At 33.4% G+C, this 21,569-nt stretch overlaps 2 protein-coding genes across 3 annotated transcripts; both read left to right on the plus strand.

The window, feature by feature from the left end:
* The first annotated feature begins 7,033 nt into the window (after window positions 1-7,033).
* Window positions 7,034-14,040, plus strand: LOC117904612 (nucleobase-ascorbate transporter 6). Of its 2 annotated transcripts, XM_034817305.1 has the most exons (15): window positions 7,034-7,134; window positions 7,657-7,795; window positions 8,628-8,725; window positions 8,831-9,007; window positions 9,420-9,520; window positions 10,007-10,082; window positions 10,197-10,256; window positions 10,408-10,592; window positions 11,340-11,436; window positions 11,796-11,882; window positions 12,748-12,806; window positions 12,945-13,036; window positions 13,125-13,202; window positions 13,309-13,469; window positions 13,560-14,040. In XM_034817305.1, exons 2-15 carry the CDS (start codon window positions 7,690-7,692, stop codon window positions 13,776-13,778), a joined length of 1,596 nt encoding a protein of 531 aa, XP_034673196.1. In that variant the 5' UTR covers window positions 7,034-7,134; window positions 7,657-7,689; the 3' UTR covers window positions 13,779-14,040. The 2 variants fall into 2 exon arrangements, with proteins under 2 accessions (XP_034673196.1, XP_034673195.1); XM_034817304.1 differs by lacking the exon at window positions 7,034-7,134 and having other exon boundaries at window positions 7,211-7,795.
* A 5,737-nt stretch (window positions 14,041-19,777) lies between these two features.
* On the plus strand, window positions 19,778-21,143 carry LOC117934416. The gene is made up of 3 exons (XM_034856092.1): window positions 19,778-20,128; window positions 20,212-20,360; window positions 20,723-21,143. The coding sequence occupies exons 1-3, from the start codon at window positions 19,858-19,860 to the stop codon at window positions 20,855-20,857; spliced, it is 555 nt and encodes a 184-aa protein (XP_034711983.1). The 5' UTR covers window positions 19,778-19,857; the 3' UTR covers window positions 20,858-21,143.
* The last annotated feature ends 426 nt before the right edge of the window (window positions 21,144-21,569 follow it).

Here is a 21,569-nt window from a genome sequence, read left to right on the forward strand (position 1 = left end):
TAAATAAAGAGAAACTAATTAATTAAATTGTTATTGGTTAAGAAGTTGGAAAATAATTTTGTGATAATAGTATCTTTTTGTTATGTTAGGAAGGAGATAGATTATTGTGGCTAAACTCTTTAAGGTTTCTAAGTGTTTTTAAGGTAAGGGAAATTAATATAGTTGTTTTTTTTTTAGAAACAAATTTTTATATACATGATTTGGAAACGTTTTGAATTATTATCATTTTATGTATGAATCAAATATGTTTTGCATGAAAAATATGTTAGAACCTTATATTTTGTTTATAATAGAGAAATATGAAGATATTATGTTTTGTAAATTTGAATAATTGAAATAAATGTTTGACTCTGATTTGTTTGATCTTTGTCAACGGGATATAATAGTTGACTTTTGACTTTTTGGTCATTGTCAATGGGATATAATAGTTGACCTTTACATTTCTTGGTGAAGAATGTAATTGATTTGGACTCCAGTCTCTAAGGGTTTGGTTAGAGGTTACTAGTACTAGTAGTATTTGGTTCCTTCCACCTTAAAGGAACAATTTGAGACTAGTCACCTATTTGAAAAGTCTCACCTAACTAGACATAATTTGATGTTTGATGACCAGAGCAAATAAATGATTTGAATGTTTTGACTGAATTTAATATGAAAATGTTTAAATCAGAAATGAAAGTGTACAATTAAAAGTTTTGAATGTATTGACAAAACTGACTCAAAGGTTTATGAAAATAATTAGTTATAATATCTCCTATTTTGAAGGTGAACTTGAAATATTTTATCCATGGACTGCATTAATGTTCCTTATTGGGCTTATAGTTCATTCCTATTTGTTAATTACTTTTCAGGTACCCTTAGTTTGGGCAATGAGTGATGGCTAGGTCGGGGAATAGTTATCATTAGGATTTTGCTTAGGATGTTATTTTTTGACCTTGTTAGCTTATAAGTTTATATTCATTTGAATTATTTGGTTTTTGGAAGCTATTTAGATATTGAACTTTAAATTTTTTTATGATAGTTTGAAGTTGAGATTTGGAGATTATGAAAATTTTGTTAGCACTTGAGTTGTTTAAGTTTGTAATCTATTTGGATAATGGATTTTGGTTGATGAATGCTTAGTTTTAAAGTTAAATTTTGAAAATTTTGTTTTGCCACTTTAAATAAGTATTTGATAATTAGTAACTTTCAGTTACAAGATAATTGTTTGGGTCAGGTTACACTTTAAACATTTGGGTTTGAGGTGTGAAATGACCGTCACGCCCTTGGAGTGGGTATTGGGGCATGACATTCTATATGTTTATAAATTTATTTCTTAAAATAACCATAAAAAAACAAGTGAAAAAAAAAATAATTAAAACATTATGTTTTTTGTTTTTAAAAAAAGAAAACAAAAAACAATTTTTGGTTGTTAAATATAGAAAATAGAAAATTGTTCTTAAAAACAGTTCTCAAACAACCCTTGATTCGTAAGGAATTTGAACTATTGTTAGGGTAAAAGAAGTCTAATACCTAACCATTAAAATAAGTTTTTCTTTTGTTTTTCTTAACATACATTCATATATTTATTAAGTCATTGGACTTTTCTATTTAAGTTTTGTTTGGTTTGGGAGAATTTGAGAAGAAAAAATAGGCAAGAAAAAAGAAAATAAAAAGTAAAGAAAAATTTTAAAAATATTTATAATTAATAAATTATTTTTATATGTATTTTAATTTTAATTTACCTATTTTAACTTTCCTATAATTTTTTTTATAATTTAAAAATATATAAATTTAATGTAACTATATTTTATTTTCTTGAATTGAATCATCATATAGAAATTACTATGTAGTATTTTATTTCCTTAATTTTTTTTTACCCACTTTCTTTGGTGCGGACTTAAAACATATATTCATTAATTTGTTTAGAAAAATAAGTTTGAAATTAAAATTTTAGAAACAAAGGAACAAGATAACCCCCATATTTGAAAAAAAAAATCTAGAAATTTTATGGTAAATTATATTTGCATTTACCAAAAATTTTTCTTTATTTTCAAGCTATGTATACATCTATTTTAAAATAAAAACATTATTAATATATTCATTTACAATTTTTTTAATATACTTAAAACTCTATTCTTATTCTTTCCTTCCAACTTTTCTTTTTCTCTCCATAAATTAAAAACAATTAGGAATAATTTTAAATGATTTAAAAAGAAGAGATGGTGAACAATAAAATAAAATAAAACATAAGAGAAATTAAAAATAAATAAATAAAAATAGAGATGACAATGGGACAAGTTCAAAACAGATTATCTTTATTCTAACCCCATCCTATTTATTCAAAATAATTTTCATCTTATCCCATTAAAAAAATTAAATGGGATGAGACGAAGCCAAGTGGGTATATGAATTTCTCATACTTGTCCTACCTCGCTTTACTTTAAAAATATATATACATATATATATATATATATATTAATTTTTTTTAATTATATTAAAATAAAGATATTCTATAGGTATTAAAATATTATAATTTTATATAACTCATTTTATTGAAAAATATCTTATTATTATTATTATATATTAAAAATAAAAAAAATAAATTTAATTTAATTTTTAATTTTAATTTTATATATAATTGGGAAGCAAGGTGAGATAAGATAAGGTAATACTCGAACATGTATGGATTTAAAAAAAAAAAAAATTTAAACTCACCTCAAATCCTTTTATTTAAATTTCAAATAAGGCGACTATCCAAAAAAATCTATCATATTATCATCTCAACCTGAAAAGTTTGATATAATTTGGTTATTTCATCTAGAGATATTTTTCCCCTTTTTTATTTAAATGGATGTGAAAAGAATTAGATGAAAGCATATATAATTTTTATTATTTTAATCAAATCACCCTTAAATTAAAGAAAGGTGACCTTGAAATTTAGAAATCCAATGGGGTTGGGCTTCTTTCATATTTGGATTGGGCTTTGAGTGATCATTAATATCGATTAACCCACTAAAGTTAAGGCACATTGAGACAACCAAACCCAAGCCCACCTCCCATTGCCGACGGCAAAGCTTTCATTTTGTTGACCAACCGACACTAAAGCTTTCATTGTCTTGGCCAAGACAAACAGCGATAGCTAATGAACTGAGAGGAAAAGTCATATACATTTTGAATCTATTCGTGATCTATTTTGTTAATTAAATAACTTGCAAAAAATCAATAAAAAAAAGTATAAAATTCTACCATTTTTTAAATTTTCTTTAAAATATTATTTCAAATGAAATATGATATTTTATGTATGATATCCAATCTCGGGATATTATACTATATTTATATGGGTTATTTAATTAAAAGTGTAATTGTAAACTCAATTTTGAAAATTTAACTTATCATTATTTTTTGTCTCATTTTAACAAAAATACCCTCATTATTTTATTATAAAAATAAGTATTTCTTTTAAAATATATTATAAATACTTGAAATAGTTAAGAGTAATTATGTCAAAAATGAGTTATCCTTTAAGAAAAAAAACATAGGTGGGATAAATTTACAAATATGGGAAGCGTTTCACCCCTTTTAACCAATTATTTCTATTTATATTTGGTTTAAAGGTATAAAAAAATGAAATAAAAAATATATTATTTTAAAATATTTGATTTTTTTTAAATAATAAATATTTTATGACCAATCTTTGCTATGAAAAAAAAAATCTTTGTGATGTTTAGTTTATAATTTAGTAAATAAGTTTTTATTTTTTATTAATAATATTTATAAGTAAAATATTCAAAATTTTAAATAAAAAATTACATTTTAATATTAAATAAATAAAAGCATTATACATACATACACACCCATATTTAGTTTTTATTTTTTTTTGCAAAATGAATAATATAAAAAATTTTAAAATATGGGATATCCAATATCTTAATATTATTATACCCAATATAAAAAGAACATAAAAATTATGTTAAATAAATTATATTTTTATTTATTAATCAATGTCTAGGATTGAATTGAGCAAGAAAATGAAAAGTGACAAAATAATTTATTGTATTCAAATACGGAATATAGGATATTTCTTTTTCATCTTTTATATATTAAAGAATAAAAACAAAAAACATTCCATCTTCTTTGGTGTATGCTAATAAATGTTGCATTTCTTATTCAAGAACACAATAAAGGGAAAAATATAAATTTTGATTGTCGTTTTTTCATGTATATTAATTGGATATTATTTTTCTCCCTTAAAACTTATGTGTTCATTAAGCTAAAAATCAAAGATAAAGCGAAAAAAATATAAATTTTAATCGTCATTTTTTATGCATATTAATTGGATATTATTTTTCTCCCTTAAAACTTGTGTGTTCGTTAAGCAAGCAAATCATAATTGGTTTTTAAAAGTCAAAAAAAAATTATTACGACTTTAAAAATATTTTATTAAAAGGGTTTATGACGTTAAAAAAAAGTTTAATATAAAACCCGATAGCATGATTTGATGAAATTTTCATTTATGTGGCCCACATTTCCAAATGGCTTAGAGATATAGTCACAAAAGCTTTGAGCGTACTAAATGGGGATTAGGAACAAAAGGAAAGAAGGAAACTTGGAGGAGAAAACAGAAAAGGAAGATACCAATTTCTTATTGATCCAAGGATCTACTAACAACGAGAGGGTGGTGACTCATTGAAGAGAAAGAGAAAGGGTAGCCAGTGAGCTAGACCCAAGTAGACAAAGGCCACCAAACAACCATATCCCTTCGAATTAAAAAGGAGGAAGAAGCCATAGAAATAGGTAAGGCTCCTGTGGTCCATGTAGGGGTGGTTGGGTGATAAGGGCATCTTGTAAAGAAAAGAAGGCAACATCCTCCATGTTCTGTCTCCTGTCTTTTTCTTCATAGCTCTCATCTGTTTCCTCATTTGAATCAAGCCCTCTCTTGAGTCTAATCACCCATTTTCATTTCAGATTTTCAAATCATTTTGTTCCACATTTTTCTACACTCTACTATCATATCCATAAATTTTTTCAACTACCCATGTTTGATTTTGCATTATTTATTGTTTCTAAGCCCAAGGTTGAGGCCACCTGTAGGTGGACGTGCCCTAGAGGTGGGATGGTGCCAAAGGGGAAAAAGTCTAGAGATTACCAATAAGATTAAGAACTTTTTAAAAACAGCTCCAATGGTCATTTTACTTTTTCCCTAATCTTTCTCTTTTCTTTGAAGTAATGGCAAAGCTTTCCATCTAATAATCAATGTGTTCCCAACTAATATTCGAGGTTGAATAATTGAAACAATCATTTGGGTGAAGGAAATCAGAAGGGGGAATATGTGGATTACCTTTTGAATTTGGTATCGTTAGAAAGTGAATCGGATAGAATCCCTACTTTTTAAATTGCAAAAGTCTATCCCTACTTTTTGCCAAAGTAATTTATCTTTTGGCAAAAGGTAGAGCATATTGGTCCCAATAGCAACTAGTAATGCCAAAAATATTTGTGAAAGGGGGGTGTGAATCTTCATCCGTTTAGATCTTAGGCTATGTTTGGTTCCAGAAAATTTGAAGGAAAATGCAAGAGAAAGAAAATACAAAGGAAAAGTAGAGAAAAAAAAAAGTGAAGGAAAATAAAAAAATAGATTAAAAGTTGATAAATGATTTTTTTTGTTATTTCAAATTCATTTTATTTATTTTAACTCATCAATATAAAGATTAAATAATTTAAAAATATATAAGTTTTTAATTAGTTTTAATCATATTTGATTTTCTTTGATATTTTTCATAAGATAATTAAACATAAAAAAAATCATTTTTCTTTGTATTTTTTTCTTTTCTTAGTATTTTTCGGAACCAAACATAACCTTAGGGTTTGGGTTCAAGTGCATCAAAGAATCTCTCCTGGATTTAGGGTTTTGGATGGGAAAAGAGTCTTGGGCTCCATAGTCTCACAACAGATTGAATTCATTGGAATAGATATTTACATACAAAAAAAAAAACCATGGAATATTAATAAAAAATCATCCCAAGAAAAGGAGAATTATAAGTCATGTGTTTGACCCAAAAGAATTCTTGGGAATGTGAAATATTCTAAAAAATAAAGAAAAAGAAAAGGGAAAGTGCCATTGCCAGAGAGCTTAGCTCTGTCGACAACAATTCCCCAAACCCAGAAAAAATATTGGGAGCAGCAAATTTTGAAGATTGCCACTTGCCAGTTGTAAAAGAAGTGTTATCTGAGGACAACATGCAGAGATTAGGGGATTGGGGATAAGACCATGTGTAAGCTATCCCATCCTTTTTCCTGTTGGCTACTGATTAGGGCACCCTGACATTTTCCCTTATCCCTCACCCACATATGACCTCCACAAACTCCAATATACCAATATGCCTCATCTCCTCAATTATTGAGTTGGTTGAAATTGGGTTTTCACTCTTATAAAAACATAAATAGCTATTGGATTCAAAATGGAGTCATTATTAAAGCTGGTCCTGTTTTTCTGGTGCTTAATGTTTTCAAATGATTTTGTACCTTTTCTAAAGCTAGAATTACTTGTGTGATCATGACTGTCTTTTTTTTTTCCTTTCAACTTTCTCTTTCTCTTTTGAAAATTTCCATTGAAAAAAGGCTCTAAAAGGTAAAGTTGCAAAAATAACTTTACTTGATAGAGAGCCCCACACATTGTTATGAAACTCCTGCAGCCATACATACTTAGAATAAAAATTTTGTTTATAAAATCTAGGGTACCAAACAGGGCTCAATGGTAAATCCTAAAGTATTATTTGTATTTAAGACACAACACCTACCAATTATGAATTTGACTAATTTTTAAATGCACAGCTACCGACTCGTCCTTAGCAAGTGTTGCCTTGTCAACATCACTCCTGTATATTTAATATTTTACCAAATATTAAGCTGGTTGAAGAAAACCAGACTCTGTAATTTTCAGCACAGAAGTTAAAGGGAAACAAAAACAACAAAAACAAAAACATAAAAAACAAAGGAAGTGTTAGAGAGAGAGAGATCTTGGGATTAGGTTCTACACTTCGGATTCTTGTGTTCAGAACTTCAGACCCCAATCCTCATTATATCTTTCATTTTGCTCACTCTCTTCTCATTCACCAATTCAGTGTTTAACAACTGGGTTTTTGCTCTACAACACATCTGGTACAGCTTCCTACTTTCCTTTTTGCTGTCTTCTCACTTTTTGGTGCACACTTTTTTTTTGGGTGTGGGGTATACTGGATACATTGCATGAGTCTTTGACTTTAATGCTCTAAGCTCCCCACTAGCTCTTTGCTTCTCAATAGAGTGAAAATTTCTCTCATTTCTTCTTGCAATTAATATTGCCATTATTTTCACTGTCTGGAGCCTTTATTCACACTCTCATTTTCTTTTCTTTTGTATAAGTTCCATCTTTTTTTTTCCTATTTATTTATTTTTCTTTTTTTAATCCCAACTCACATGTGGGTGGTTTCAAGCTTGTCTCTCAGTGTTGTTGCATAGTTCATGAATGAGTGATTGAGCCTTCTGGGTCTTCATATTTCTGAGTGTTTTCTCTCTCTCTTTCTCCCTTTCTTCCACTAAGCTTAGTGGGTTTTGGGTTTCTGTAAGATTTGGGATCTGGGTTGTGTTCAGATTTGGGGTTTTGCAGTGCTGATACAGATTCACTGATTTTGTTATTTTTAGAGAGAGAGTGTGTGTTTTAGAGAGAAAAAGAGCATGGCAGGTGGAGGAGGCGGTGGAAAGGCAGAGGAGCCACAGCCACACCCACCAAAGGAGCAGCTACCGGGCGTTGATTTCTGCATTACCAGTCCTCCATCATGGCGTGAGTATCTCTCTATAAATCCACTCTTATCAATCCTTCTTTTCTTTTTTGGGTAAATTCTATTTTTCTTGTTCAGTCTTAAGCCAATTGTTGATTCTTTATGTAAGTCTGACTCTAAATCTGATTCCTCATGAATCGATTTAGATAATTTTTGGTAAGTATACAAACGATAGGTTAATTGTTTTGGATATGTTATCTCTCTATCTTATTGTTGAAAGTAGCTTTTTGAGTTATTCTCTTTAATGTTTCTGGAAGATACCGGCCTTTTTTTTTTTTTTTCTGAGAAAGTGAGTGAAAAAAGAAACCCCATTATTTTGCTGATAAATTTATGTAAATGTTTTTCTATGGGTTCTTGACCATGTGGCCATTCTATGGAATTGGGATCTGGGTTTGGATTCTTCATTTGGGCGCTGAGAAAAAGGAGAAAGAGGAAAGAAATTTGAATTATTGTCTGGTTTTTTTCTTCGTTTTCTAACAAAATCCTTTGTTAAACTGCCCTTAATACAGCTTTGGATTAGTGGATATTATGGTCAGTTAAGTCGAGTAATGCATTTTTTAGAAACCAGCAAACAACTTAGGCATGAAATTCAAAATCCTATTTTATCTTATTTTGTTGGTTTCTCAGCAGGAAAACAGAGGCTCAGTGATAACTGAACTTGTGTAATCATTTTTAATTTGAGAACCGTTACTGATTCCTTTCTCTTTATTTAATTCCCCTCTGTTTGATTTTGTTTATTGGTGGGTGGGTAGGTACTTGATTGATTGATTTATTTATTTTTACTACCTTATTTGCATTTAATTCTTCCAAATTATGGGTTTTCTCTTTTTTCAGCCGAGGCTATCATTCTCGGTTTCGAACACTATATAGTGATGCTCGGTACAACAGTTCTCATCCCCACTGCTCTTGTTCCCCAGATGGGAGGAGGAAATGTAAGATAAAATACACAATTTTTTGTAATTCCTTTTAAGCCAGTCTTGTTTCCCAGACATGGTTCCTAATCTGTGTAACTAAAATCACATTGTCCATTCTTTTAGGAAGAGAAAGCAAAGGTGATTCAGACACTGCTCTTTGTTGCTGGTTTGAACACATTCACCCAAACACTATTTGGAAGTAGATTACCTGCTGTGATTGGAGGCTCTTATACATTTGTTGCAGCTACAATTTCAATTATTCTGGCTGGTCGATTCAGTGATGATGGGGATCCTATACAGGTTTTTTTTAATCTGGATTCTGTTCCAATTATACTGGCTGATGTTTGGATGTTGCATTTAATCTTATAAACTGGTGGGCTCATTGTGTTGTTCTTATGGAAAACTTTTTCTATTAATCAAAACATTCTTTTTTACTCTGAAGTGAAAAGTGTTGAGAAACATGAGCTCCTTTCTCACTACAGCACGGGTTATAAAACATGTGTGGTTGTTGATATCTCTAATTTTCCCAACTTCACCAAAGTAATATTTGGAGCATCCAAGCACAAATTATTTTAATGCAGAAAAAACATTTTAACATAATGCATACCAAGAAAACAAAAGAGCAATTGTGCATCCAAACTATGCATTTAAACCTTGATGATGTTAGTTTCAGGGTGGTTGTAACGATATAATCATTTTTATGCTTATTCAGAAATTCAAGAGGACTATGCGGGCAATCCAAGGTGCCATGATTGTTGCTTCAACTCTTCAGATTGTCCTAGGTTTCAGTGGCCTTTGGCGTAATGTTACGAGGTTGGTTCAAATCTAAATATGCTTATAATTTTAGACAATGCCTAGAGCCTCAGACAGCTTTTACTTTCATTTTATTAGTAATTGTTAATAGATGGCTTATATTTGTTTGGCCCTCAAATGAGTTTGTCCATTAAAGCCTTACCCTAAAAGATTCACTAGGCAGGGCCCAGTTTGGCTGACTCAAAATAATTTTGGTTATACTCTGAATCAATCTGATTTGAAGTAGTTTTTCTTCCCCTCACCCTTCTGCCCCCTTTCTTTCTTCATCTTTTTTATTTTTATCTTTCTTATTATTAAAATAAGATGTCTGAAATGGAGATTATGGGAGATTCTTATCACCTGAATGCATACATATATTTTTTTAAGTGTATGCTCAAATAGAGTCTATATGCAATTCAAAATTCTAATACTCTGTTATGACAGTTCCATCTTGGAACCTCTAAAATCATGTTGGTTAATTTTTCCACACCCTTTATATTGGTTCAGGTTTCTAAGTCCACTTTCAGCTGTTCCTTTGGTATCTCTAGCAGGGTTTGGTCTCTATGAGTTGGGTTTTCCTGGTGTAAGTGTACTTCCACTGCATTTGGAATGGATAGTAGTTAAAATCTTTTTGGGTTTGCTGATACGTTATTCATTTTATTAGAATAGAATGTTAATGCTTGCTTTGGACATTTAGGTTGCCAAATGTGTGGAGATTGGACTGCCACAGCTTATCATTTTAATACTTGTCTCACAGGTAATGTTCTTTGAAGTCCCACAAATGAATTTTCTTGTGAATTCAGATTACCCACTTGTGATATATAATCTATTGCATTTTGTCTCTGTAATTTTGTGTTGGATTGTTCTTATTATGTTAATATTATTAATTTCCAATGCTTGTTTTGCAGTACATGCCACATGTGATACACTCTAAAAAAAATATATTTGGCCGTTTTGCTGTTATATTCACTGTGGTGATTGTCTGGATTTATGCTCACCTACTCACGGTGGGTGGGGCTTACAATGGTGCTGCGCCAAAGACACAAGCAAGCTGTCGTACTGATCGTGCTGGACTTATAGATGCTGCTCCATGGTATGTTTCTGCTCTTTTATTCTGGTAGTTGTTCACCTTAGGCATTTCTCTAGGGTTACATGTCAATATGATGACCAAAATCTCAAAATGCCAATGTGGCTATGATCTGTTGTATTTATTAATATCCCCTCGTATAACACTGATTTTATAAATCAAACTTATTAGAGGCATTAATACTCTTATGGAAAATCTTTTCTTTTTTTTCAATGAAGTATGCATCAAAAATCTTTTCCATTGTATTATATGTTGTTTACCTGTTTTAAGTCGTAGAGAAACCACTCAGCCTAAAAAGAAAAGTATTAGAGAATGGGATCAATTGAGAAGAAAAGTATTATATATTTCTTTTAAAAGCTTCGGTTGCATTTGTTTATAGTGATCAGGTTGATTTGGTGCATCTAGTGTCATGCAGCTTACCTAGAGAGTTTCAATCGCATGAATTATTTGAATCGTCTTTCAGTTAAAGCTTGTGATGGAATAAGCACTGATTGAACTATGCGAATTACAAAGAATTTTTTTTTCCTCTTTGGAGTGTTCATGTGATTTTTAGTCTTGGACTTATTTCATGTTTCACATGTTATTGAATTGACATTAGCTGTAGGTAATCTACTAGGTACTTTTGCAATGAGAGTTTGATTTATCCTCGGCATTGCTTCACTTAATCTAATTCATAGACAAGCATCGCTTATGTTGTGGGTCAACATGTGAGGAAGATGTTCCTTATTTCTGCACTGGTGTTTGGTTTCTCAGGATAAGGATTCCGTATCCCTTTCAATGGGGAGCACCTACATTTGATGCTGGAGAAGCTTTTGCCATGATGGTTACTTCATTTGTTGCTCTTGTAGAGGTTTGTGTTCTTTATTAGACTTTACTAAACTCATCTTATCAATTCTTCATCACCATCATTGTGGTCGTTATTATTATGATTTATGGATTCTTTTCCTGCTGCATAGCCATTCTATTTGCAGCTCATCTAGTTTTTTTATCCTCCATGTGTTTGCTTTGAAACTCCATTAGAGAGGAACTAAAATATTTTTCATTAATATGATTTCATAACATGTTGAAATCATGTGGTAATCATCATAGGCATGGGCTGCATGAGCAAACATGCATTAGTATTATTATTTTGTAGGAATACTAATATTTATAATCCCTTGAAGTTCTTAACTTCACTTCTCCCTTACATATTTGTTATGATATAAACAGTCCACAGGTGCTTTTATTGCGGTGTCGAGGTTCGCAAGTGCAACTCATTTGCCATCTTCCATTCTCAGCCGGGGTGTTGGTTGGCAGGTAAACTTAAGAGGCTTGCCTTTTTTTTTTCTTTAATATTGTAACAAAACTTAGAAAGTACAAAAGCATGGATTGTAGTTGAATTAAGTTGTTTTTTCATATCCATCTTATTGTGGGATCAGGTCTCATTTTAGCTTGTCATTTTCATGGAATTCCTGTATGCATCCATATACATATGCACACTAAAGAATAGGCTAAATGTTATGGAAATTGAGCCATTGATAATATATATTTTTTTTCCTATAGTAAAAAGGAAGATAAAGATATCCCCTTAGAGAGGCCTGAGTGGGCAGCTCTAGTTTTCGAATGCAAAGCATGTTCTTTTATGGTGTAATGCCCTCTGTGGGTCCACCATCTGTCCTATTATACACATGGGCACTTTCTTGTATGCACACGCTTACTCAAAGGGATAGGAGCTTACATCATTGATGAAAGGATTAGGTAGTGTCTTCCACTGCATATATTACATATGCTCAACCTATTTGTTAAATGTCAACTTCATCTAGTCATTTAAAAAAGGGGGAAAAAAAATACTAAAGGGGCAATCCAGGGTTCCTAAATGTTTGACTGGGAATAATCTAGACTGAACAATTGTATGACAATAGAAAATATGGTAAAAGATATAAAAGACCATCATAGTAAAGAGGTATTGAAAAAATATATATGATCTTCTCTATCTCTATGGTGGGGTGAGAGGCTATAATCTGCCAGGAAGTTGACCATGTTACTAGCAATGATGATGAGTGTATTGCAAATATCTGTCTCTGCTGTGTACAACACTACCATGCGAATCGCCTATACTTCAATGACAGGAAAATGTTGAATTCTTATTAGTTGTGAATTAATTGTTTATTCCTATTCTCAGGGAATTGGCATTTTGTTATCTGGGTTATTTGGAACTGTGAATGGATCATCAGTATCTGTGTAAGACTCTTATGGAAAACCCTTTTGGTTTACATTTCTACATTAATCAATCATAAAACAAAACTTCCATGTTGACTCGAGGAGTTTTGATCAAAATAAAAAGACTTGACCTGGGGATTTTGCTTGGGTTCCATACAGAGAAAATGCTGGTCTTTTAGCATTAACACGTGTTGGCAGCAGAAGGGTTGTTCAAATATCAGCTGGGTTCATGATTTTCTTTTCCATTCTTGGTATGTTTTGAGGCATCAGGTATTATTTGACTTGTGCAGATTGAATATATGATCAATCCCTTATAATCAAATATCCATGATTGTGCAGGTAAATTTGGAGCACTCTTCGCTTCAATTCCAGCACCAATTGTTGCTGCTTTGTATTGTCTTTTCTTTGCCTATGTGGGTATGTATATACAAAATAACAAGCCACCAAACAGACTTTTTGAACTTCAGATTCATTTCCATCAGTTTAAGTTTATGATATCTTCATTTTGATTTTGCAACTGCAGGTTCAGGAGGTCTGAGCTTCCTTCAGTTCTGCAACCTGAACAGCTTCCGAACAAAGTTTATATTAGGATTCTCAATTTTTATGGGCTTTTCTGTGCCACAGTACTTCAATGAGTTCACAGCTATTAGAGGTTATGGTCCAGTTCATACTGGTGGGAGATGGGTATGTACATTGGATGGCTCTTAATCTTAAAGCAAACTTTTGTTATTGTGTTCACCACTAAAAGAAAATGTCATACTTTCTTATTGGCAGTTCAATGATATGATAAATGTCCCCTTCTCATCGGAAGCATTTGTTGCGGGCTGCCTGGCATTTTTACTGGACATCACACTCCATCGGAAAGATGGCTCAGTTAGGAAAGACAGGGGTAAGCATTGGTGGGACAAGTTCCGATCCTTCAAGACCGATACAAGAAGTGAGGAATTTTATTCTCTGCCTTTCAATCTCAACAAATATTTCCCATCTGTGTAATCTGCTCGGCACTGAGTTCTAATGTGGTCTTACCAAGTCTTGCACACTCAATAGCTCTCTTTGGGCTCATGCTATAATATTAATATCATCGTTCTTTGTTTTACTTGTGAATCCTGTTGCATGCTATAGCACAGTATAAATCAGTCACCTCCTTTACAGGATGCCTTAGAACATTTATTTATTAATTTTTTGCTGTAAATCCAATGGGTGAAATGGACTTGACCTAGCAATGAAGCAAGTTGGTTGCATTCCTCTTTTGCAATTTCTTGTGATTTTTTTTTTTCTGAGAAAGTTATACTCCTGTTTATTCTGCTCCTGAATATACATTATTTGAATAGCACTTGCAATTTGGATGAGTATGCTTGTGAGGCCTAAATTAATCCAACTATCATGGGGAGATTGTTGGATACTTGATTAATGAATTTTGTTGGCAAATTATATTTAAACTTGTTGTTAGGCTAATATTTGATCAGGCTGTGCAGTCATGACGAGTTGGATTAGCTTAGAGTTTTTGGTTAGAGGTGACATTGATTGACTCAGGGCAGTTTCACACATCTTAATAATAATGACTGTCTCCATCTTTCCATTTTTTGTTGCTCAACTGTCTTTTAAACTCCTGTTTGACTGGAATCAGTTGTGCTTCCAAGTGGCTTATGAGCATAGTGTTTGAGCAACCAAGAAATGACTGATGAAATAGAAATGATCAGGATTCAGGGGATCTATAAAATTGGAAATTACTATATATAGTCTTGAATTTGTCCCAACAGTGGATAAAGAAACTTGGTAGGGCATCCCATGGATATGGAATCAATTTGTTTTGATTTGATATCACTTGAACACAAGCCTAATTTCATCCAGAGATATCATGACCTAAGTAGAATAGATCTGAAATCATTCATGGATCTTAAAGAAGTGTTGGTATCTGAAAAATATGTTAGGAAAAGCTAACCCATTTAGAAACCCTCAAAAACACAATGGATTGGTTTCAAAATAAGATGCTGAATACCTTGTCTTGCTTTCATTCAATTTCAAGTTTGGGGGCATTGAGGGGTTTAGTTTACCTCAGCATCTTCCTGTCTTAAATCATCAGTTGTTGAATCCTTTCGTCTCTTTCCTTCTTTAACACATCTACATGTTTTTTTGTCTGTTCCTTGGGGCTACAGAGAGTCCATACCTTAATATCTAAAGATATATGATTGGCTTTTTATTAGTTGAAACTAGGCATCCCAAATTTGATGTGGTTCAAACTCTTATTTAAGGTGACAGAACAACCACCTTACCTTGCCTCGTAAGCCTAATTTACCAAATGATTAGATTAGACAAATAATGTAGTAAGCAGCAGGGGGCCATTTGACAACATCAAGTATAACCCAACAGGAGGAGCAACAATGACATATTTTTCTTTCATAAATTCGGGTTAATGTGTAGGTTGCGTTTATAGAAGCTACAAGACTTTTAGACTCAAAAACTGTCGACATGCTTGAACGGGGAACACAGGATCTGTATGGTCAGTATTAAGCATGGCAGGTTCTCCAGGTTATCATTGATGTTGATCGTATATTTATTCTGTTATAATGACACCAGCAGATTCTTTCTTATTATTTACCCTAATACTTGAAGCTGGTAGAAATGATAGTACTTGATGCATATGTGCCTGTGCCCGTTCCTATGAATATGTGTTTGGAAGAATTACTGACTTCAGATTGCTGCTGTGATAGTCTCTTTTTGCTCATTTTCCATATCTGTTTGGTGGAAAAAAGGATGAATGTATCTCTGGTTTCAGCTGAATAAACAATTTCCCAGAATTTCCCATGTCTTTTGTACTAATCTCCAGGCCTTGATAATTATTTTGTCCTTTACTCTTCTACTGTGTTGGGAATAGCAGTTGGGGTTGGATGATTGTTTCAATTTTATTAGAGAAAGGGTTGAATATCTGGTGCAGCTTCAGATATGATTTCAAATGAAATAAATGTGCTTCATTGGGTAGATAAAAGTCTCTTCCATGGCCCCCCACTGAAAGTGATGAAGATGTCCTTCACCTTAAATGAACATCCTTGAAAATATCAGATTCCACCTCTAGGCCTTAGGTGACTCCATCATTGAATGCATGGATCTTTCATGGACCCTTGTGTGGATGTTCCCACCATTAATGGGAATGGTTAGGTCTTTAGGACCATCCTAATCAGAGGATGAAGAATTCTCATCATCAAGTCATCAACATCATCATTGTCATGTTGTTATATTCATGTAGAATATTGGATTGATTGATCTTTTATGGTAACATATTTGCAACCCAATTGCAGTTGGCCTATCCAAATCAAATGTGACCACAATTTGGAGACCCTGTTTGTGAGCTTTTCCAACTTACATTACCCTCTTTGTTTTTAAACAATTTACCCACTAGATTGAGGAAAAGATTCAAACAGAGCCCTAGGCAAACCAATTTAACCACAAACCCTTGGCTGCTCTCTGGTGGGTACCCTAAATTATGGGGGCATTAGGTGAGTGGAAACTAAGAAGCCCATTCCCCACAAGAACCCTAAAAATGTAATCCATGGGGTTTGGTCACTGGTGGGGGACGGGGATTGGATTTGGAATATTAAATACCAAGGCACTGATATTGGGGACCTACAAATGTTGCTCCTACCCACTTTAATTTCTTGAAAAAGAAAAGGAATTGAATGGTACCCACTAGTTGTATACATGAAATCATGCACAAACAATGGAAAAGTTGGACTTGTCATATAATATTCAGGGCTCCATGGACCTTCTACGCAAGAAGTTAAGATCCTTAACTCTAATATTTAACGGTTGTAGACTTGCAGTTTCCCCACCCTCTGCCCTATTTTTGAATAACAGACCTTTAAAGTTTGAAACAGTACAGTTAAGTTTAAAAAGCTATCATACCTCATCCTTCACATGCCTGCATAAAACATCATTCACTCGACATTTACATACCGAGACATGTGCTCTAGGTTTTGACATGTGACTTGTACCAAAACCCTACCTAGGGTTTGAAATCTCTCTATAGTTTGGTAAATATTGATTCAATACTTAATATTTTTCATCAATTTAACCCTAATAAAAGATAAAAAACAAATATATTAAATTTTTTAATTTTAATAATATATACATTATAAATTTATGACATCATTGATTAACTGCAGTTTAATCCTTAGTTGACAATTGAATGGTGAATCGATAAATTTTTCAATTCAATGACCGATCAAGTTTGAAACACATTGCTTAATACCATAACAAACTATCAAGTTAAATCAAAATGTCGAGCCCTAGGAAAATGTCTTATATAGGCAATTGTGTTGACGTCACTAATCGACTGTGGTTCAACTATCAGTTTGACTATTGAACCGTGAATCGATAATTTTTTCAATTCAATGACCGATCAAGTTTTAAAAACATTTCTTAATACCGTAACAAACTATCAATTTAAATCAAAATGCCAAACCCTAGAACAATGTCTTGTATAAGCAATTGTGTTAACGTCATTAATCGACTTCGGTTCAACCTTCAGTCCGACCATTAAATAGTAAATCGGTAGTTTTTCCAATTCAATGACCAATTAAGTTTTTAAAACATTGCTTAGTACCGTAACAAACTATCAATTTAAATCAAAATATCGAATTCTAGGAAATGTCTTATATAAGCAATGGTACTAACATCATTGATCGACTGTGGTTCAACTCTCAGTCTGATCATTGAATCGTGAATTGGTATTTTTTCCAATTCAATGACCGATCAAGTTTTAAAAACATTACTTAATACCATAACAAATTATCAATTCAAACAAAATGTCGAACTTTAGGAAAATGTCTTATATAAGCAACTTTGCTACCATATTAAGATGTACAAATTACAAATAAGTTAAAACTCATCAATGAAACATGAATTAAAGAAATTATGCTATAGAATGTACAAACAACATCAATTGTTTCTCTTTGAATGCACATGCTATGTGTTCATATAAAGAGGAAGAAGGTGGAAAGAATTGTTGCTATCATAGAGCAAAGCCATTGACCATGACTAAGCAACTACAATTATGGAAAGTATATGGTTGAGTTGGTGAGGTGGCCTCTCATTTGTTATTGAATCTAGTTTCTGTGGTATCAATGCTCTCATCATATATGAGGCCCTAATTTTGATGTATTACAAATGTCAAGTCATTGTTGTCCCCTTGGAACTTAAAATTGTTCTTGTCATCTTTAAAACCCAAAGGATATTGTGGCTATAAATATGAAACATTATTTTCATTAATACTTTTTTTTTAAAAAAATATATAAGTTCTGTTTCACCATATTTTCTTAAATTTGATTTTAAAGAATCGTTTTTTATTCTTTAACTTAAAAATAACTTTAAAAAACAAGTTTCAAAAAGCATAATTAAACGGAGTCATATTTTCCTTTGATTTTTTAAAAATTGGTTAAATTCTCTAAAAATTATTATCTATTTTACTTTGTTTTTATAAATTATTTCCAGAGAACAATAATTAATTTGTGGTATAACTTTTTAAAAACAGTTTTTTATTTTTAAGAAAAAAAAATTATTTTTAAATCACATAAAATTTTAAACAAAACAAATATTCATAAATGAGTTTTTATTACAAAATATTAATGTTGAAAAATACTAGGAAAAGAAAAGACAAAACCTACAATGATTATTTTCTAATGTGATACAGACGGGAAAAGTGGGTCCTGGTGAAATGACAGCCGTCGGATTTGAAGACGGAAAATCGGCCAAATAACTGGGTCCACCCCTCGATCTGTATCAATTGGCTGTTTCCAAATTCAACCACCGTCCATGCATCTCTCATGGTCCCCTTCCCCACTGAATTGTTTGGAACCACGTGGGTCTCCATTGGGTACATTCACTCACACACCAGCTTCCAGTATAAGTGATATTTTCTTTCATCTCCCTTATTTATTTGAAGGACACAATAGCATGAGCCTCTTTTTGGGAAGTGAAAACCTCATCAATGGCTTTACACACTGTGTGTTGTCATCTCATCATGAAAAAGGGGAATGAAAAGGAAGGAAAATAACATGAAATTTTCTCATCATCCAAACAAAATATGCAATTACATGTTAAAAGCGTAACCACCCACATCATTGATGATTGAAAAACGAAAAAGGGGCGCAGGAGAAATACCCACAGGATCTTCAAAAGTTGGACACTATGGGCAGACCATGATACGACGCCGTTTTGAAAGTGGTAAAGCTGGCAATTTTTTTCCTTTATCCTATGAAAAAGTGGAGAAAGAAAGGGATGAGTGGGAGGGAACCCTCACACGCGACACGCACTTATTGCGCGCGCTGCGGGTTGGGACCCACCTCTTACCTCACGGCTCCCCTCACGTTATCTTTACTTCTCCCCACTTCCCACTCAAATTTCACGCCAAACACCTCTCCGCTATTCCTTTCCACCCCACGCGCCCTCATCTAAGGGAAGTCGCTTTCACGATTTAAGTTGATTTTATTATTTATAAAATAAAAGCAAGGGGGTGGGAAATGGCGTTGATGAGATTGGCGCGTGCCTTGACGTGGGATTTGGAGAGTGGGAGTAGGATTGTACTGCGCCAGTACTAGCCACGTCCACACGTAACGGTTCATCAACAGAGCGTTACGGTTAAACTCAGGTGTCCGAGGGAGCACGAAAATGTATGGTCTCGACCAATCAGAGACTTGGGTGTACCGAGACCTTTCCTCCTCTGAACACCACAGGAACTTCTCCCACATTGCACGTGTCATCCAGAATTTTATCTCAGGAACGGTATTGCAGAATTTCACTACCCAATCATACCCCGCCACATCACAACAAGAGAGGAAAATCCGGTTATTTGACTGTAAAACATACCCCATGGTTTATTGTTACTTTGACGAAAATACCCCTAGCCACCATGGAAATTACGAAGAAAGGGCATTTAGCAGGAATGAGAGGTGGTGGGTGGTGGCTACTGGCTATAAAGAGATAGGCGTGTGAACTCCTCCACCTTCCTTCCTCCTTCAGCCACCACCTCTAAACTCCATTGAGACACAGAGAGAGAAAGAGAGAGAGAGAGAGAGAGATGGGGAATTGCCAGGCCATTGATGCAGCGACACTGGTGATACAATACCCATGTGGTAAAGCAGACAAGTTATATTGGCCTGTATCTGCCAGTGAAGTCATGAAGATGAACCCTGGCCACTATGTTGCTCTTCTCATCACCACCACCTTGTGTCCAACCACTGCCACAACCACCACCGCCCCCAGCTCTGTTCGGATCACCCGCGTTAAGCTCCTCCGCCCCACTGATACTCTTGTGCTTGGCCAAGTCTATAGGCTCATCACTGCTGAAGGTTTGTCTTTATCATCACCTCCTGGCTCCTTCTCCCTGTTGGGTGGTTGGTGCTAATGCCTTTGTGTGTTTTCTGGGTTGCAGAGGTAATGAAAGCATTGTGGGCAAAGAAGTATGCTAAGATGAAGAAGACCCAGGCAGCATCTGCAGATATGGCAGGGAGGGTGAATGAGAAGCTGGGAGGTGGATTAGAGTTTACTGTGAGAAGATCTGAAATGGAGAAGAACCATCAGGTGAATTTCTACTTTCTCTACTTGTTAATTGAGAACTCACATATCAACATGATTCAACCAAAACTACACATCCATCAAGAATACAGAAATTAGGCAGCTGTTTCCTCTGTTCACTGTTATTTAATTCTTCAAATGCCCACAAAACTGAAGCAAAATTCCAACATTTGAAAGAAGAAAATGAATCAATGCTTAAACATTGAAGGGTTCCTAGCAAATCTATATGAGGTTGATTTGGAGTACTAATTGGAGAGAAAATCATATGCACTTCCTTTGATAATAGGGTAACATGAACATTTATTCACATATAAGCTCATTTGTTGATACATGACCTCAATTCTCTAATCACTTTGAAAACATTTCAGATGGCACGCCATGAAAGAGGACATGAAAGAGGGCGAGGGAGGACAGCAGCAGCATCAGCAGGTGCAAACTCTGCCACAGCAAGGCCAAGAACATGGCAACCCTCATTGCATAGCATCTTAGAGGGTGGAAGCTGATTATGCTACAAAACTTCTCTGCATCCATTGTAAGAGGCAGAGGAGCAATAGATGGCTCCACTGATACAAAAATCCATTATACATCGATTTCTTAGCCTGTGACAACAATCTATACAGTATGTTAGAAAATCCAAGGAGACAGGTCGCATGTTGAGAGGTAGAGAACTTTTCTTCAAGTGCAGAACCAGATGATGTAAGATTTGTACCATGAGGGAATTGAGTTGTGTATCTGATATCATTGTAATCAAGTACTGTTCTATAATGGAATTAGTCTTTGCCCGCAAAATCATTTGCCTACTGTAGTTCCTACTTTCTTAATGGGTCAACGAATAATCCAACCATTAAAACACCATGTTAGCTCAAAGGATTGATCCAGCTTCAAACAAAAGAAAAACAAGAAGAAACAATCGCAAGGTCTAGAAAGATACCCTAATCTTAAAATAGAGTATTGATTGAAGTTTTACAGTTAATCCAGCTGAATCAGGGTAAGACTTTGGCTGAATAACACTACTCATAAGCCAAAATTTGCAGATATATAAATATGAATTTGGCGAAGGTGATGCCAAGCAGAAGAGATAAAGAAAAATATCAGAATTCAATGGCACATGGTTCTCCTTTTCATGACAAAAAATGGTAAATAGTGAAGGGAAAGTACAAAATACCTGTGATCATCATGCCACTATATTTTTGACTTTGAGACAATCTGCACTTT

Source organism: Vitis riparia, chromosome 17, assembly GCF_004353265.1.
Source record: "Vitis riparia cultivar Riparia Gloire de Montpellier isolate 1030 chromosome 17, EGFV_Vit.rip_1.0, whole genome shotgun sequence".
NCBI classification, from domain to species: Eukaryota; Viridiplantae; Streptophyta; class Magnoliopsida; order Vitales; family Vitaceae; genus Vitis; species Vitis riparia.

Bases quoted from the DNA above. Each gene is read 5' to 3' on its own strand.
- LOC117904612 (XM_034817305.1), top strand. From the start codon at position 7,690: ATGGCAGGTGGAGGAGGCGGTGGAAAGGCAGAGGAGCCACAGCCACAC. The intron at 10,083-10,196 runs GTAAGTGTACTT...TTGGACATTTAG, and splicing joins ATGAGTTGGGTTTTCCTGGT to GTTGCCAAATGTGTGGAGAT. The intron at 10,257-10,407 runs GTAATGTTCTTT...CTTGTTTTGCAG, and splicing joins TTTTAATACTTGTCTCACAG to TACATGCCACATGTGATACA.
- LOC117934416 (XM_034856092.1), top strand. From the start codon at position 19,858: ATGGGGAATTGCCAGGCCATTGATGCAGCGACACTGGTGATACAATAC. The intron at 20,129-20,211 runs GTTTGTCTTTAT...TCTGGGTTGCAG, and splicing joins TAGGCTCATCACTGCTGAAG to AGGTAATGAAAGCATTGTGG. The intron at 20,361-20,722 runs GTGAATTTCTAC...AAAACATTTCAG, and splicing joins AAATGGAGAAGAACCATCAG to ATGGCACGCCATGAAAGAGG.